Source organism: Miniopterus natalensis, chromosome 15 (genome assembly GCF_054644295.1).
Source record: "Miniopterus natalensis isolate mMinNat1 chromosome 15, mMinNat1.hap1, whole genome shotgun sequence".
NCBI classification, from domain to species: Eukaryota; Metazoa; Chordata; class Mammalia; order Chiroptera; family Miniopteridae; genus Miniopterus; species Miniopterus natalensis.
In genome coordinates, this window is record NC_142095.1 from 44,938,850 (window position 1) to 44,955,906 (window position 17,057).

The window sequence follows — 17,057 nt, forward strand, 5'->3', positions numbered from 1 at the left end:
CTGAGAGAATTAAGAATTTGGGTTGTTTCCTTTAAAAATAACTACTGACATTGAAACTGAGGAGAGAGAAGCCATACTTTTTACTCAGCTTATGATTGACGTATGTTCCCATGGTGTATTTTGAAAGACTTTTACCTTGATTCTAAAAAGTGACTTTGCCAAAATATCTTAATAAATGTGCAGGGAAAACTATTGCTCTGTTTACATTCTCTGCAAATATAAATAATTCAAAGTTACTATTAAAGAAAATACTGGAAGGGAGTGGGTTTTCTTTGGTTTTTACATTTTTATCCAAATGAAAGTTAAAAACAACATAGCCATCTATTGACAGGCAAGTCACTCAGAGGTTGTCTAAATTGGCATTTTTAAGAAAATCTTTTTTGAGTTACACAAATTATACATGCTTACTGGAAGGAATTGAAATAATATGAAGCCTTAGCAGGCTTGGCTCAATGGTTAGAGCAACGACCCTTGGACTGAAAGGTTGTGGGTTTGATTCCGGCCAAGGGCACGTACCTCAGTTACGGACTCAGTCCCCTGCCCCGGTTGGGGCGCATGTGGGAGGCAACCAATCTCACATTGATGTTTCTCTCTCTCTCTCTCTCTCTCTCTCTCTCTCTCTCTCTCTCTCTCTCCCCCCCCCACCCTCTCTGAAAAGCAATTGAAAAAAATATCCTCAGGTGAGGATTAAAAATAATAATAATATGAAAATAATTATGAACTGACATTCTGTCTGCAAAGTCGTTCCTTTGATGATAATAACTGATAATACTTCAATGCTACCTCTGTAGACCTTTTCAAGTCTATTAAAAATGTATATATGTATATGTACAAATATTCTTTTTACGAAAATGCAATGAGTGTATGTTATACTTGGCAATTTGCTTTTTTTGCTTTATAAAAGATTATAACTTTCTAGATTGCTATTTATTTTTAACTATTGCATAATATTTCACTGGTTTCCTCAGAATTTATTTGATTACTCTATATTTTTTTTACAGACATGAAGGTTGTTTCCAATTTATTTTTACTATTTTAACCATGCACTTTATTTTAAAGAGTTGTGTCAGGCTTTATGTTGGAAATTAAAATTTGAGCAGGAACTTACATTTCAATGTCTCGGCAAGTGTTAAATTTAGCCTATTGCATATAAAGGCACAGGAGTTTCTAGGTACTCTCCAGGGAAAAGGAATGGCCAGATATTGAATGGCCTTGACTGTCCTGCCTTGACTTTATAAAATGTTTATGGGTGCTTATTTTACATCTGCCCTTTTCTCCCATAAGTCCCTGTGGCAAACAGTGGAGACTGACTGATTGACTGACTGACCAACAATCGTTCCCAGGCCCTGTGCCCTTGCCTACCTCCCCTACAGAGCCCAGGGCAGCTGAATGTTTACTTCTCAGTCTCCTACACAGCTAAGGGTGTCCATGGACACAGCAGCCATTCTGTGACCATGAGGCAAAGACCATAATAACCACAGAGATGTTTGCCCAGTCGTCATCATTACCAGTAGCCACCTGGTTCTGGACTTCTCAATGTGTATGAAAAACAAATCCTTTTGTTTGAGCCACTGTAGGTCAAGCTTTCTCTCTCCAAGCTGCAGGTTTAAGAAAGTGAAAATGGAAACTTAGTTTGCTATGTAAGTAATTTGGAGTTCTTTTTCTGCTGTGCGTGGTTAGAATTCCTCAGGTGATGGTGTGAAGTACCAGTTCTGTAAAGCTGCTTTTGTCTGGGAAGATTTCCCACAAATCACAGAGGTGCTAGAGGAGCCCAGTTCCCCGGTTTTAACAGGCAGCATGGCATGGGATGCGGTGTGGAAGGCATCGGAGCTAGTTAAGAACACAGATAGTTACATACCATGACAGGAAAAACACATGGCCCTATGGGGGAAAGCTTTTTGATAATGGTTTTCAGTGCCTCCAAATCAGATACAATTAAATTGTCTTCCAGGGACAACTTGCAGTTTTAAATCTTCCCGTGAACGTCCCACCCCAGGTTTTATAGAATTGTTCACAAAAGCCTTCTGGGTCAGAGTGTTGCAATAACCATAAACTGCTGGCCAGGAAGGTGCTTGGTCAATTTCCTTGGAAAAATCCAATTACCGGCAGGAACAGAAACACTAAAAAAGAGAAGAATTGGACAAAGATAAGTAGAAAAGGAACACTAAGTTTTAGAGGTGTTCATCAGCTGGCCGGCGGCCCCCGAGGGAGCAAGTGGGCATGAGGAAAGTCACAATTAATCAAAAACTCTTTCAGCGCCAGAAAATATCCTGACAGGAGGTATTCCTCATTTTCTCAGGGCTATTATTGAGGTAATCAACTTCTATAAACAACTGTGTTTCCAGAAATGCTCTTCGTGGGGGCTCAGCCCAAAGCAAATCATAAGAGAAGGGACAAGAGGGGCTCATCACAGGGGGTAGAAGGACAGAAATTGGGTCTCTTTAACCTATAAACTATTGAGTGTCTGAGATGTACGAAAGCAAGAAAGCCACCCAACCCCCACTGTGAGCGGCTGACAGTTGGCAGGAAGGGCTTGTCTAGTGCAACGGACATAACCAGCGTAAGTCAGGCCTTTTCCATGTTCCTATCATGTCACACCCTCAACTCCCTTCCCGCTGATGGCCTGCGATGCTGCAGAGGGAAGGCTTGTGCTGCTGACGCAAAATACAAAAGCTGCCACGCACATCCGTTTAGCTGATCAGGGTTTTGCCTCACAGATGCTTCCTCTAGTGCCCCTTGGGCTTGCGGAGCATTCTGCGACAGAGAAGCCTCAGTAAGCCCACGATTGGTAGTTCTTACTAGACTTCCCATAACATGCTCCCGCCAAGAGAGGCCCCTTCACAACCCTGGGCGGGGGGTGCGGGGAGAAGGAAAGTAAGCTTTAGAGAAAGGCCAGTCGGAGTTCAAACCATGACGACTTCATGTACCAATAAACCCTGGCATGTGGTTGGACCTCCGTTTCCTCATCGGTAACATGAGGGGATATGCTTCTGTTTCGAGGGAGTGTTGGGAAGGTTATATAAGTCCCTGTAAGTAATGCACTTACCAAAGAGACTGCTACAGAAACCTAAATGTGGTGTTTCCTTATTACCATCATCACCTTCACCATCCTCATCCTCATCGCGATGTTTCTTCTCTCGCTCCCCAGCGCCGCAATACACTTTTCCAAGTGCCACATCTCACCTGCATTCATATGCAGGTTGTGGCAACAGGAGGTTTCCGATTGTGAGTATGCTAAACGCAGAGTTTATTCTTGTATTACCCTTTATTAATTATCGTATTATTTTCCATTCGGACAACTGTAAGCCGCTCTGTATTCGCTCACTTGATGAAAATTTATGAATCACCTGTGTTATCTCAGCACACTAAGGACACAGATGCCTGAGGTGTGGTCTTGTTGGCGAAGGGTTTGCAGGCCATCTGGGGAAGTCGGACACTCCATCACCTTCCAGCGCTGGCCTCACCCTCTCTCAACCCCTTCTCCACTGAAACCACGCAGCCTTTCTGAAATGCACATTTGGTCTTGCCCCTCCCCTGCTGAAAATTCAGTTCCCCCGTGAGACCTAGGTTTCTTCACATTGATGAACATTCTGTAAGGGCCAAGCAGTAAATACATTTGGCTTTGTGTAGCGTGAAAGCAGCCATAGACCATTGAATGTGGCCGGATATGGCACAGGGGTCATAGTTTAGACCATATCTGACAGATCCCACCTTCTTCTTGAACAGTCCCCTCTTATTTCCACCTTACAAATGTCTGCTTCAGTCGTTCAGACGCATAGTCCAAATGTGCCTCACGTGTTTACTTGAGATCCTAGACTTGCTACTCTCTCTGCTTAGAATACTCTCCTCCCTCTTACCTGGATAGAACTTGCATGCTCTCCTGGTTTCTGCTTAGCTATTCATTTCTCCAGACAGCCGCTCCTCATGCCTCCTCCAGTCCCCTGCAAATATGTACATGTTTTCCTCTAACATGCTCTAATCACTGCCACCACAGTAAAACACTGTCACAGTGCCTGTTCATTCACTTGTCTGTGTCCCCCAATAGACAGCAAGTTCCCTGGAGGTATGGGGAGGGTATATTTACTTACTTAGTCAACAGCATTTAGGGAACACCTACTTCATGCAGAGCCCTGTGCATAATAGCAGAGTCAGCAAGAAACAAAGACAAGTGTATTACCTTTCTTCAGGGAAATGGTCAAACAAAACAACAGGTGAATAAATAATGCCAAACAAATAGAGATATTAAAAGTCTGCTCATGTGAAAAATACAGGAAATAATGGGGCCGGGGGTGGGAGGATAAGCTGGGGTCAGATTGTCTACTCCTGGCAGAGTAGTCAAAGAAGACTTTCTATTTGCAAAAAGATCGGCTCGTTTAGAAAGCTCTGGAGAGATGAGAGTGTGCTAAGGTAGATGCTGAGAGATGTGAGATAAGGAGGTACCGCTCCCTTTATTAATATATCTTAGAGCCCACTGCAGTGCCTGCAAAGTAACAGGTAGTCCGTCAGTGTTCAATAATTGTCTCGGTTGCATTTCCCAAAAGCAGACCCTGAGATGAGAATTTTGGCTCAGGAGGTTTATTGGAGAGGCGATGCCAGGAAGCACGGTGGTGATTGGGGAAATGAGACAGGATGAAGGGAAGCCAACCAAGGGCATGTGAATGAGCAGATGCTGCGGGCAAGTGGGGCTCGACCAGAGTGGAATCCTAGGAGAAACTGTATTGAACACACCTGAAAACTTCCCTACAGAGGTGCAAGGACACAGGGGTTTTTAATCCACCAATATTCATCACACGTTGGTTCGAAGTTGCCATGGAGTTAACTCCCAGGGTTTTCCTTGATGCCTCAGTCACAGGCTGAGCACATTCCCGCTACCTGAGAAAGCTTTCAGCAGAGAACCTCAGGTGTTTGAAGGGAAAGCCTTTTGTGTGTACAAGGACTGCCCCCCTAAAGCTGCAGGTGGCCTCTAGGGTGGGCCAAAGGGATCTGGGCCAGACATCAAGAACCTCTGCTACGGTAAATAAGTGACTGAGAGATTGAGTGGGTAAATGAATCAAAGAATAATTGTGCCTGATGGAAGAGGAAGGACCCACTGAAATCAGCCCAGAGTTCTTGTCCCAGGGGAGAGTCAGGGAGAGTCCCCTGGTGGCAGTGGTCTGTTGGAGCCCAGCTGACTATGCAGCTCTCTTCCCAATCAAGGTTCAGAAGTATTATATTGGTAGCTGGGAATTGGCCATGGTGGGTGTATTTACACCATGGAAATTGGCAAATGCTATAAATAAAAGCTTTGTCCGCTGGAGACCAGATTGTCAACACACACAGCTTGATGGTAATGAGCACCAGCATTGATTCCAATCTCCCAATACCTTTTCTACGAGTCTCCTTAGTCTCACTTCTCCCAAGGCATCTTTTCATGCCTGAGGTTGTGTATCAGGCCTTGGAAGATGTCCCCTCCCTGACAATGCAGACCACATGTTCCTATGAGAGCCATTAATCAGCTTGATTTCCTGTCCTCCAACCTATTGCTTTTAACTATGCCTTACAAATGAACCAGGATTAATAGCAGCTTTCATTGATATTCCTTGTGTGGATCAATCAGTTCCAAAGAGGAGCTGCTTGCCCTCTTCCCAGGGAAAACCTTTTGTTTCATTAACTGTGCAAAGATATTCCTGCAATGTGTGATTTTGGTTTAAGGATGCCAGAAAGTGCAAGGCAATTCTTCTGTTCTAATTCACCTGAATGTATTTCTAATCAGGCTGCATGCAAGGGGAATCTCCACTGGCCAATTTTGTTCATTTAGGGAGTAATTTTTTGTTGTTAGGAACAGAGGCATAGATCATTCAAGACAGTAGTAAAATGAGAGTTTATTGCAGGAGATTTATTTCGGTCTCCTGAACTCAAGGGAGAGCAATTGGGCCAGTGGTTATGGTATTGATATCTTGAATGTGCTAGAGGTGAGGCATCTGCTTTGAGGAGAATTGGGAGCTTTAGGAAAGACAGGAACACAAAGGTTTTATAATTTTACCTGATTGGGAAAATGGACTTTTGCCTTGGGTTGTGCCTTCAATGTCTAGAAAGGTGAGCGAGTACACTGCATTACCAGAGAGAAGGCACTGAGCTGGCTGAGGACCGATGCAGGGAGCCCAGATATTAGAGAAAATGACACACATGCATGTGCACACACAAACACTGTGTCCTTACAGGTCTCATCAAGGTGTTCGTAGAGTTGGCCTCAGATGGCAATCCTGCTCCCAGTCCATCTCTCTAATCTTCTAACCCACACATAGTCCCCAAGGCTCTTCTCCTACCTCGCCTTCCTGGACCCACACCCATTTCTCACCTGCGTCCTGGCTGCATAGCAGTGTTCCCATCTCTTCCATCTCCCAGAAAGGGATACTGTCTCTCTTAGGAAAAGCATTAGTCTTGCAGAACCAAACATCTACAAAACACAAACCTTCCTCTTGCTAATAATAACGGTCTCTCAGAACCACTGATGTCAAGCTAAGGAAGTTTCCCTTTGCAGCATCTTCCAAGATTCTCCTAAAATCCTCCAACCCATCAAGGGTGAAAAGGGAAGGAAGGAAGGAAGGAAGGGAGGGAGGAAAGGAGGGAGGGAGGGAGGAAAGGAGGGAGGGAGGGAGGAAAGGAGGGAGGGAGGGAGGAAAGGAGGGAGGGAGGGAGGGAGAGAGGGGAGGGGAGGGGAGGGGAGGGGAGGGGAGGGGAGGGGAGGGGAGGGGAGGGGAGGGGAGGGGAGGGGAGGGGAGGGGTAAAGCAGCCACTCTGCTTGGCTGATGAGCTCACAGGGATGTGTTTGGGAGACGCACAGGAGAAACATCCAGGTGTGTTTCTGGGCAGAGAAGGCTGGCCATGCCTTATGCCCACATGGTCAATAATTAACTCTTATTCTAGAACTAATTAGAAGAATGCTGACTCAGGGAGTCTAGAGACGAGAGTTCTAGCTCCAACTCTGCTCTAGTTGTCGGGGCAAATGAATTTTCCTCTCTAGTTCTCAGCTTCTTTGATAGCACTGCAGTAGTTTTAACATTTACGGAAAGCTACGAGCCCGCTCCATTACACGTGTTCTCTCAGCCAGTGGACACAAATGCATGTGAGGTAAATACTATTATTTTCAACCTCACTCACCATCCAGTGGTGACGTTGACCTTCCGCTGGCTCTTTGAACTTGTTCCCCTTTTCCTCCCCTGGGCTTTCACTCCGCCCAGAGCACTTTCCTCCACCCCAGTCCCTTTCCATGGCTCCCCTCATTCAGCCTCAAGGTCTTAGCTTACATGTGACATCCGCAGGTGCAACTCCCTGTCTAGAAGAGCTTCCCCTCAAAATGTGTAACACAATTTGTAATTACTTCATTTGTATGTTCTTTTTGGTTCTGTCTCCTGCATCCATCATTAAGCTCCATAGTGGACAGGGGCCTTTGTCTTTTCTCTGCCTTTTTTGTGTTTCTGTTTCCAATCAGCTGGCACCTAGTATATCCATCATTAAATATCTGCTGAATGGTTCTGGTTGGGTGGCTCAGGGGATTGCAGGTTCAATTCCCAGTCAGCGTGCGTGCAGGAGGCAACCAATAGATGTTTCTCTCACATCGATGTTTCTCTCTCTCTCTCTCCCCCTCTCCCCCTTCCTCTCTCTCTGAAAATCAATAAAAACAAACAAAACAACAACAATAAAACCATGTGCTGAATGAAGCAGTGCATGTGACCTGATTTGGTTAATGTGGGAACTGAGGTTTGGAGACGTTAAATCACTCAGTGTCACACAGCCGGGAGTTAGACTCGAGCTCAGGTCTGCCTGACTCCAGAACTGCTCCTCTTTACCACCTGGGGTGGGGTGGCTGGGAGGACTTCGGGGAGGGAAGTTGGTGGGAGACTTTCCAATGTTCCAAGAGGATTTTGACCCCCCAAGGAGCTTCCAGTCCCATCTCATCTCCCCCCTCTGTCTTGGTGTATTCTAATTAGAGGACCAGGCCCTTGGCTGATGTCCTCTGAAGGAGCTGATTTCACGCTCCCAGATACGGAATCAACCGTCCCTGTAATGTGACCTGCTCAGCAGGATCTGATTCTTCCACTCTTCCACAGACATTATCCGCTCCCTCCTCGCCTCAGGAGATTATTGAATTCGATACTGATCACACAGCACGGTTTCCCTTTCATCAGTGAGGACTGTGGGGAAAGGAGCAAGTTAACCAGAAATCCCACGGGCATCATATTTCAATGTCATGTTTTCAGAACTCAATAGAAGTGAAAATAAAACAACAGTCACGTGCGTGGCTTCAATAGTCTGATCCCTTCTGTGCATCTAACATTCTGAACTAGTTAAATACATAATTATCACTCCATCTTAAGTCCATTACATGGCGGTATTAATACTCTCTTACTGTTTATAAAGCACTTTAAAATACGATGAAACGCCGAGGGTAATTTCTTTGCAGCCGTTAGGTGCTGAAATTTTCAGGATTTGTCTCCATGCCCTCTGTTCTAACTCGCTGCACTTCACTGTTTCGTGGAATTTTTCAAAAATGAAACTGTTTGAAGACATTATTCTCTTTGGCCACATCTTTAACAGACCGATATAATGCTCGTTGCACACCCGACTTGCCCCAGAGAAGCGCACGTGTGTGAATTGCACACAAATGCCCGCATGAATTGAGAGGGGCTGCACGGGGATTCGTGCCCATCTCAGCGAGTTCTCTCCTTGGCTTAGGAAGGCAGAGGACCCCCCGTCCCAGGTGAGGAAGCCTGGGCAGGGAGAGCGGCCTGCACCGCCCTCCCCAGGGCCTCGGGTTCCTTACTCTGTTCTTTCTCCTGGAAGAAGACCTACCAAAGGAGCCCCGTGACGTGGCACCAAGGCCTGAGACTCCAGTATTGTACGATGGAATCTAGATTTCAGCACTGAACCATTAAAACCCCATCCTCTTAATTCTTGCCAACACAAAGAGCTGCCAGGAAGGCTGTTTGGCCATGAGGAGTAAGCACGTTCATGCTGCAGGGATGGCAACCAGCTTCCCTCCGGCCTTGACATTCTGTGAGTGTCATCCACAGAGTGCTGAGTGGGTGGCCATGGCTCCCAAATGCTCCTCAAGTCCACTAGTGAGCCAGACTCGGAAGAAAAGCAGAAAGAGCCTGGAGTGTGTGGGCGTTGGTTCCCTGGGGCCGGTGGTCATGTAGATTGGCCAGGGGTGAATAAGCCTAAATTTCCTATTTCATGGAGCTATAGGAGGAGCTCGTCCACATTTGTTTACAGTAATGATGTTCGATAACATTTATTGAGCACTTACTCTGTGCCAGGATCTGCTCTAAATGTCTTACACACATTAACACCTAGACACCCATTTTGTTCTTACCATATCTACTGTAGTTTTTTTGGTCAAGTTTTTTTCATTTTTAAAATGCCAATTTTAAAAACTAACAACTTAAAACTGCCACACACACAAAAATGATCCACAAAATGTTGCTTTCCCTGCAAAGGTTTTATCATCAACCAGCCTTTTCCTGGTAAAGTGAAATGGCCGATCGGGACGAACAGTCCTGAGGCTCTTCTCGCACCACTGATCGAGTGAGGCGGCAGGTGTATGGACAATGCTGTTTCACCTTCTCGGCTTTCTGCACAGGCCTGGTGGCGCTCAGTCCAGCAGCCTTCTCGTCTGCAGCAACTGTCTGACTCTTATCATGAACGGCAAAATGACCCAGAGGACTTCTGATCAATGCTATTTTATTGATGAGGAAACCAAGGCATGGGAAATTAAGCACCAATGCCAAGGTCGCGTTCCAGAGCCCATACACTTGTAGTCATTATAAGGAAACAATAACTCTTCTAGCAATGCAGAGAGAGCTAGTGTTCCTGATAAGGAGCCAGACCTCCTGCAAGGAGCTGAATTCCGAAAGTTAAAATAAAATAAATGGGAATATTTATAGCATGGGTCAGTGTGGTAAGTGCACTTGATTGACTTTCTTTAGAAAAAGGGAGGAAATTCTTTTAGTTTAGCTACACTAGTGGACAAACTTGGCATTTTCTTACTTGCCACCTTCACCTATGCCCAGCATCCCAGATGTATCTTCTTTCTTGAAGACGTCTTTGAGATTCTGCTTCTCATTTTCAGTGCCTAATTCGCATAGATCCATGGCCCACACCAGGCTAGACCCTGATATTAATTGTTAACCAGTCGAAGCTTTCAACAGTTGAGTTAGAAAGAGGGAGCTGCACAGGGATGCGGCCACCGAGGCTGGCTCGAGGCACAAATACTGAGATCCTGTGTTCTCAAGTGGCATCTCTCAGGTACCTCTTCCTCCTCAACCCTTTAGCTCTAAAGTTCTCTGATCGTAAGAAAAATTCAAATATTTACGAATTTAAAACTCCTATTCTCTTTACAGCTAATGTTCAACCCAACTAAAGGATTAACTTACGATTTACACGTTGGGAACCGAAAGATTTGTCAAACCATCAAGTTGAGGACAGATGATAGCAATATGTTCTCTAGACAGAGGCAAAAACTGTTTTTCTTCTTTTTTTTCAGGTTCTTTTTTTTTTTTAAATGTATCTTTATTGATTTCAGAGAGAGGAAGGGAGAGGGAGAGAGGTAGATAGAAACATCAATGATGAGAGAGTCATTGATTGAGCCCACAACCCAGGCATGTGCCCTGAGCGGGAATCAAACCGCGATCTCCTGGATCCTAGGTTGACGCTCAACCCCTGAGCCACGCCCGGCCGGGCTGTTTTTCTTCTTTTTGTCTCAGTACGGATGGTTATAAGTTTATACAATGGTGCTTTGCCAAAGGTGCTCTTTACCACCTGCAGCATTGCGGGACAGATGCGATGGGAGAACCAATGTGTTTGTTAGAGGTAACATCACCCAGGGAGGCTGAAAGTCTTACTTTTTTGGCTTGAAGAGCTTTTAGCGGTATTGTTGAAAAATCTATCTTTGAACACCGCCCTCAGGGTCTGCATAGTCTTAGAACTCAGTATTTTGCACTCAACACTTTTACAAGGCTTTCATTTTCTTCATAATTTCTAGCGGTGATGTGAAATGTCTGAGTGGAAGGATTTAATGAAAAAAAATCGCACACCTCTAAAAGGCACTATGTTAAAGATGTGAAGAGAAAGAGTGATTTTAAAAAAAACCTATTTTTCTATTTAAAATCAGTAAACAGAAAGACATGTCACCTGTTTGTACAGATCAATTTGCTTCTGGTGTTTGTGTTTTTAAGGATTAAAACAAATCGGTGACACAAATCATGAGTGAGCCACAGTTATAAGCACGTTATGATAATTGCTCTTAAATGCATATACTGAGTGTTGTTTTCTGGACAACTGGAAAAGATCTATCCTTATAAATGATGAGTTATCACCAAATTAATGCAAAGCATTGTATTCACATTCTTTATCTTGATAAAACTATGGTAACAAAAAATAAAAATTTGTGATCGTGTCTTTTTAATAATCTATTTCAAAAGACAAACATGTTTATTGAGGAAAAATGCAGAGAAACAAAAAGAAGAAAGCAAGGAGACACCCAAATTCTTCCCACCTGGAGACATCCGTCATCAACCCTGTGGTGCGCGTAGCTCCCCAGATCCTGAGATGCAAGATTACATCTCTACCTCTGAGGCACGGCAGCTCCCTTCACACTCAAGCACAGATATTTGTGCCCGTGTTTAATTTCTCTCCAAGCAAAATGACTCCGGCTTGCCAGGCTCTTTTCAGATACCACCTCCCCTTTTCCCACCAGCGCCCTGGCCTTCACCCTGAGCCAAGCCTGCTGTTGCCCTTCGGAGCCCATAACCCCTCCCAGTCCAACCACGAAGCCCCTGGCGATGGCTCTCGCTGGGCCTGCATCACTCTAACAGCTGCTTTCTCTTCCCTTTTCTTGTCCTTCCCAGCTTTTTGCGATCTTTGCATTTGCAACATGCGGTGGCTACTCGGGCGGCCTGCGGCTGAGCGTGGACTGCGTCAACAAGACGGACAGTAACCTCAGCATCGACGTAGCGTTTGCCTACCCGTTCAGGTAAGCGGGCCCGCACCCGAGGGCGCCCCGGCCTTCTGCGCTCCTCAGCAGCTCACCACCCTCTGGGTAAGCAGAAAGAATTCTGCCTGAGCCCGCAAAGTACCCAAACACGTAAAATGCCCACCTCCCCCCTCCCTGGGAGGATGTCTGCGCTGTACCTTCAAACTAGGACTGACCCTCCAAAAAAATGCTACAAGTGGTCAGTATTGGGGTGATGCTCCAGTATCAACATGAAGACCTCAGTTATACAATTCCTTTCTCCCATCCAGAGTTCCAATCTTGAGGTCTCCCAAAGTCTAAATAGGATTAATGTCACCACTGATTTCACATTGACTATGCCGTGTTGGCCGACAGTGTATTTAATAATATTAATACCTAATATTATTTCCATGTGCCAGTCGCTTTACTTGCTGTTTACCTGTTAATCTCATTTAGTCATGACGATGACCTTTGAGAGGAGCACAATTATCATCACCAGTTAAAAATGGGGAAACTGATTCACAGATATGTTTGCTCGCATTCCCTCGGCCAGTAAATGGCAGAGTCAGGGTTCGAGCCCACCCGGGTTGACACAGAGCTTGCGTGTCTGTTGCTGCACTGAATCTGCCTGAGGTAATTTCTTCAATATCTGTATAAATCCAGCCTGAACATAGCGCCTTACCTTCGTCTTTGCCTTACCTATAAAATACGTGCCAGGGCTTGTCCTAGAATCGGACATGCTGTGATTCTGATCCATAGCTAATGGGAATCAATTAAATTTAATTTTGAAATAATTTATCTCTGTAAAACTCCCAAATTCTTGGCCCCAGGTAACTGGTGCGATTTTTGAAACAATTTCAGCACAGTGTTGGCATCTTATTACTGCGCCCTCTCCTTTGCTTCAGTTTCACAAACATGCATCGAGCAGTCGCCTGGGTCCAGGCTCCGTGCAGGCCTGGAACTGACCCCGAGGTCAGCGCCTGCCCCAGCCTCTCCTGGTGCCCTAGATACTTGGTGTTTCTATGAGAGAAACGAAGAGCAGGGGGAGGCCAAGGGGAAGGGAGGGAGAATTTAAAAGTTATATAACGAAGTAAGTTTAAGAAAGGCTTCCTAGCACTTCATCTTTCTATGCGCATTTTGAGTCACCGAGAGAAGCACAGTGTTTCCCAAACATGTCTGACCACAGAAGCCCTTCTCACTGAGCGTCTCAGAGGATTTGTATGTCATGTGTGTCCTTAATATATTGATCCAGGGAACTTTTCCTAAACCCAGAGGAAAGTGCCTCAGTCATAGGCACTGAGTCGCAGGGAAGTGGCATCTATACTAAACGGTTTGTACTTAACAGTCTTCAAGAGTAAAACTGATAAAAACTACAAACACCTCTACTCAAGCAGATGCTCTCCCAACTAGTAAGAGAATCCGAAGTTCAGATTAGTTAATTAATTAAGCAAATTAAAATAAACTAAGCAAATATTAAGGCATCCTTGCTCATCCTGAGAAGAGCTTCCTGTGCTGCTGGGAGTGGGCGTGGGGTGCTTGACCCTGGAGCTCCCCGTGAACCCCTTGGCTCCAATGGAGAATGGAGAATGCCAAGCCAGCGCGAGCCTGCTGGTCAGCACGCAGAATCCAGGAGGGGAGACAAGCTGGCCAATGCTGGCCAGCGGGGGTGGGTGCTTAGTAACGTTACTCATGAAACCGTGAGGCCTGCATTGCCTTCTGCAGTGATTTCCCACCAAGAGATGTGGTAGGCACAGAAAGTCAAACTCTTAAGATACAGAGAGCAGCAGGTCCCTAAACGTGGAGCACAGGCCTCTCTGTGTGTCTCCCAAACTGGAAGAGACTAACTGAGAGACCTGTCAAGACAGGCGGCCAGTGTCTGGGCTGAGGCGGGGTGGAGAACAGGGTGGCATTTAATTCCATGCAATCCCTGGCTAAGTGTGCAATTTGAAAAGAGCCTTCACGAAAACACTCTCCAGCACTGGGCTTCTTCTTTCCAGGACATATTACAATTAAAGGCAACTGAAGGAATTGTATGAAGACTTTTTTGCCATCTGTTAGTATAGAGGCCCACTCATCTGAAAGAATTTTACTTGGGTCCTGAAACAAAGATGATGAACCATTGTTTTTTCAGTAGTAGAACTTTTCATCCAAACATCACCTTGTTCAGAAGCTCTGCAGAGAAGACAGATATGAGTCATTGAGAAAGTTGGAGCAGGGGCAGAAAGGGGCTTGAAGCATCCAGCTGGTCTTTCTCAGCCCTCTTCCAGCCACAGGCATAGCCCAGCTCCTGTCACTCCCTCACCCCCCACCCCACCCCACCCCACCCTGCTGTACTGATCCTATAAAATCTTCTCAGAACCCTAAGTCGCCTAGAAGCAGTTTAAAGCCACTGTTCTAGAAAAAAAGCAAGAAAGCTTTTGCCACAGTGCTTACCACATCTGCCCAACACTTACTGTCCTCTGTTCAGGAGCCCACTCATCCCACAGAGTGCCTGGCAGTTTTGTCCCATTAAGGCCCATCTAGGAGATGAACATACCATTCCCAAAAGGCTCAGTTTTACTAGAGTTGCAATTTCAATTATACATTTGGATATTCTAAAATGTTGTGCCATTAGCTTGTTAGGGAAAATCTGAGTAGTAAGCAATGACATCTAGAATTTATACAGATTATTTTGAAGTCATTAGTTTCAGAAGAAGTTGGGTTAGCAAGATGCTAGTGATGTAAATCATAAAAAAGTTATTTTCTCCCCCAAACTTCACAAGCCAATCTCAATGATTTGATCATAATCTTGAAATAAATAAAGAGCATTCAGCTGCTTCTGACTATTCAGTTTATTGCAAACACGAGGAAGACAATAAACTCTAGCGCTAAGTCATCCAAACAAAAGCAATCACAGCACATCTCCCTTATTCTTGGGGGACACGTTCTAAGACAGCCGGTGGATGCACGAACCTTCAGACAGTACCAGACCCTGTGAATACTATGTTTTTTCTATACATACATAAACTTTCATAAAGTTTAATTTATAAATAAGACACAGTAAGAGATTAGCAATAATAGTTGAAGATAAAATGGAATGATTGTAACAATGCAGTGTAATAAAAGTTACGTGAGTTGTACTGTACTTGCCCTTCTTGTGATGATGCCAGATGATAAAAGGCCTCTGTGATGAGATGAAGGAGGGTGAATGAGGCCTTATGAAGTAAAGCAAGGCTGACTTGAACACAGGCTCTGCAATAGTGCTACAGTCAACCTAATAACTGAATCAGCTACTAAATAACTGGGAACAACTACAGTGTGAAGATGCTGGACAAAGGTATGATTCACATCCTAAGCAGGACAGAGACTGATAGCATGGGATTTCATTACGCTACCTAGACCAGCACGCAATCTAAAACTTATGAATTATTTATTTCTAGAATTTTCCATTTAATATTTTCAGACCTCGGCTGATCACCTAAGGTAACTGAAAAGTAGAAAGCAAAATTTCAGGTAAGGGAGTACTATTCTAGCCTGTAAATGACATCAAAGGAAGCTGCTTAACTTTTTTATCAGATTATCACATGTAGGATAATGTCAATTTAGAAAATGCTAGATAATTTTATAAATATTCATTTGCTGCTTCTGATAAGTATACCAAACTGTGTGACTCCTTTACACCACTACGTGTAAGCATTTTTGACTCATATAAAAAAGATTTACATTCAGCAATATATAATTTTACTATGAGAATGAGACATTTGTCACCTGACCTTCCCCTTGATTTGTGGTTAAAATGAACAAGTAATATTTAGCTGTTTTCTCATTACTAGAATGTACTAATTTGGCAAAAACATTTTTTATAATGGGGAGGACTTCTGGATTCAATATTTTTAGCACTTCCTTTATATACAGAAGTGTGAATGAGTTTCTTATTTTAAGGAATTTAATATGTTTGGAGAAAGCCTACTCAAAAAATGCCAGTGAACAGTTTGCGTTAATACATGGTGCATGGAAAGCATGAAAGACAGAGGACGGTAGAGTAGAGAGTTCTGGGACCAGACAACAAAGTTTTTATGGCCAAGGTTAGCTTTGAAGGGTCACAGTGATGAGTGGACATGCAAATATTTACGTGCCAAACACTGTGCTAGCCACTTTTAGGTCCATTGGGTTATGTAACCATCACACCACCTCTGTGAAGGGGGTTGCTGTAATTCAGACTGAGATCACCGAGCTGAGAGAAATTTGGTCAGCATCACAGAGAAAATCAAATCCAAACTTTTGGATTTCATATATTCTACTAATTTGACTAAAAACAGAAGAAATTCATGCCCAGTCTGTTGGAAGCCTAGGGAGTGGAGCAAACATTTTTGATGGAGAAATGTGATAAAGTCCAAAAGGTAGTTTTGGGCCAGAGTTTGGAAGACAGCGAGTCTCCAAGTTGTTGAACAGAGGAGTTAAAGATTACAAAAAGGGAATAGTGAGGACAGCCATTGAGAAATGGAGAGCCCGGCCAGGTGTGGCTCAGCGGTTGAGCATCGACCTAGGATCCAGGAGATTGCGGTTCGATTCCCGGTCAGGGCACATGCCTGGGGTGTGGGCTCGATCCCCAGTCGGAGGCGTGCAGGGGGCAGCCGATCAATGACTCTCTCATCATTGATGTTTCTCTCTCTCTCCTTCTCCCTTCCTCTCTCTGAAATCAATAAAGATATATTTTAAAAAAATTTTTTTTAAATGGAGAGTATACATTTGGATTTCCTCATGCGGAGTGTGAGGTGTTTTCCGTCAGGAAGTTTGATGTAAACCCCACGTAAGAAGAGAGAGGTGAGACTGAATGGAGCCCCCAGAGCCATCCTCACGCAGGAAAGCATAGGTTCTGGAAGAGCTGCGGTCACCGAGACAGATGGGAGGACCGGAGGGAGCACAGGGCCAAGCTGCGGGGGTGTCACACTTATGAAAAATGAAGACGGAGAGGAGAGACTGGGGGGGACCAAGAAGAGCCAAGTGGACAGGAGGGGGGACAGCCAGGGAAGTGTAGGCTTCACAGAAGGTAAGAAATCCTCACTAGTGGTTACCACTCAGTACT

At 44.7% G+C, this 17,057-nt stretch overlaps 1 protein-coding gene across 1 annotated transcript in view; it reads left to right on the forward strand.

Annotated features, from left to right (window-relative positions):
- Positions 1 to 17,057, forward strand: part of SYNPR (synaptoporin) — a 260,157-nt gene that overhangs the window by 145,599 nt on the left and 97,501 nt on the right. Inside the window, exon 3 of the mRNA XM_087824672.1 lies at positions 11,889 to 12,013. Coding sequence (XP_087680798.1) covers positions 11,889 to 12,013 — 125 coding nt within the window. The remainder of the gene's footprint in view (positions 1 to 11,888; positions 12,014 to 17,057) is intronic.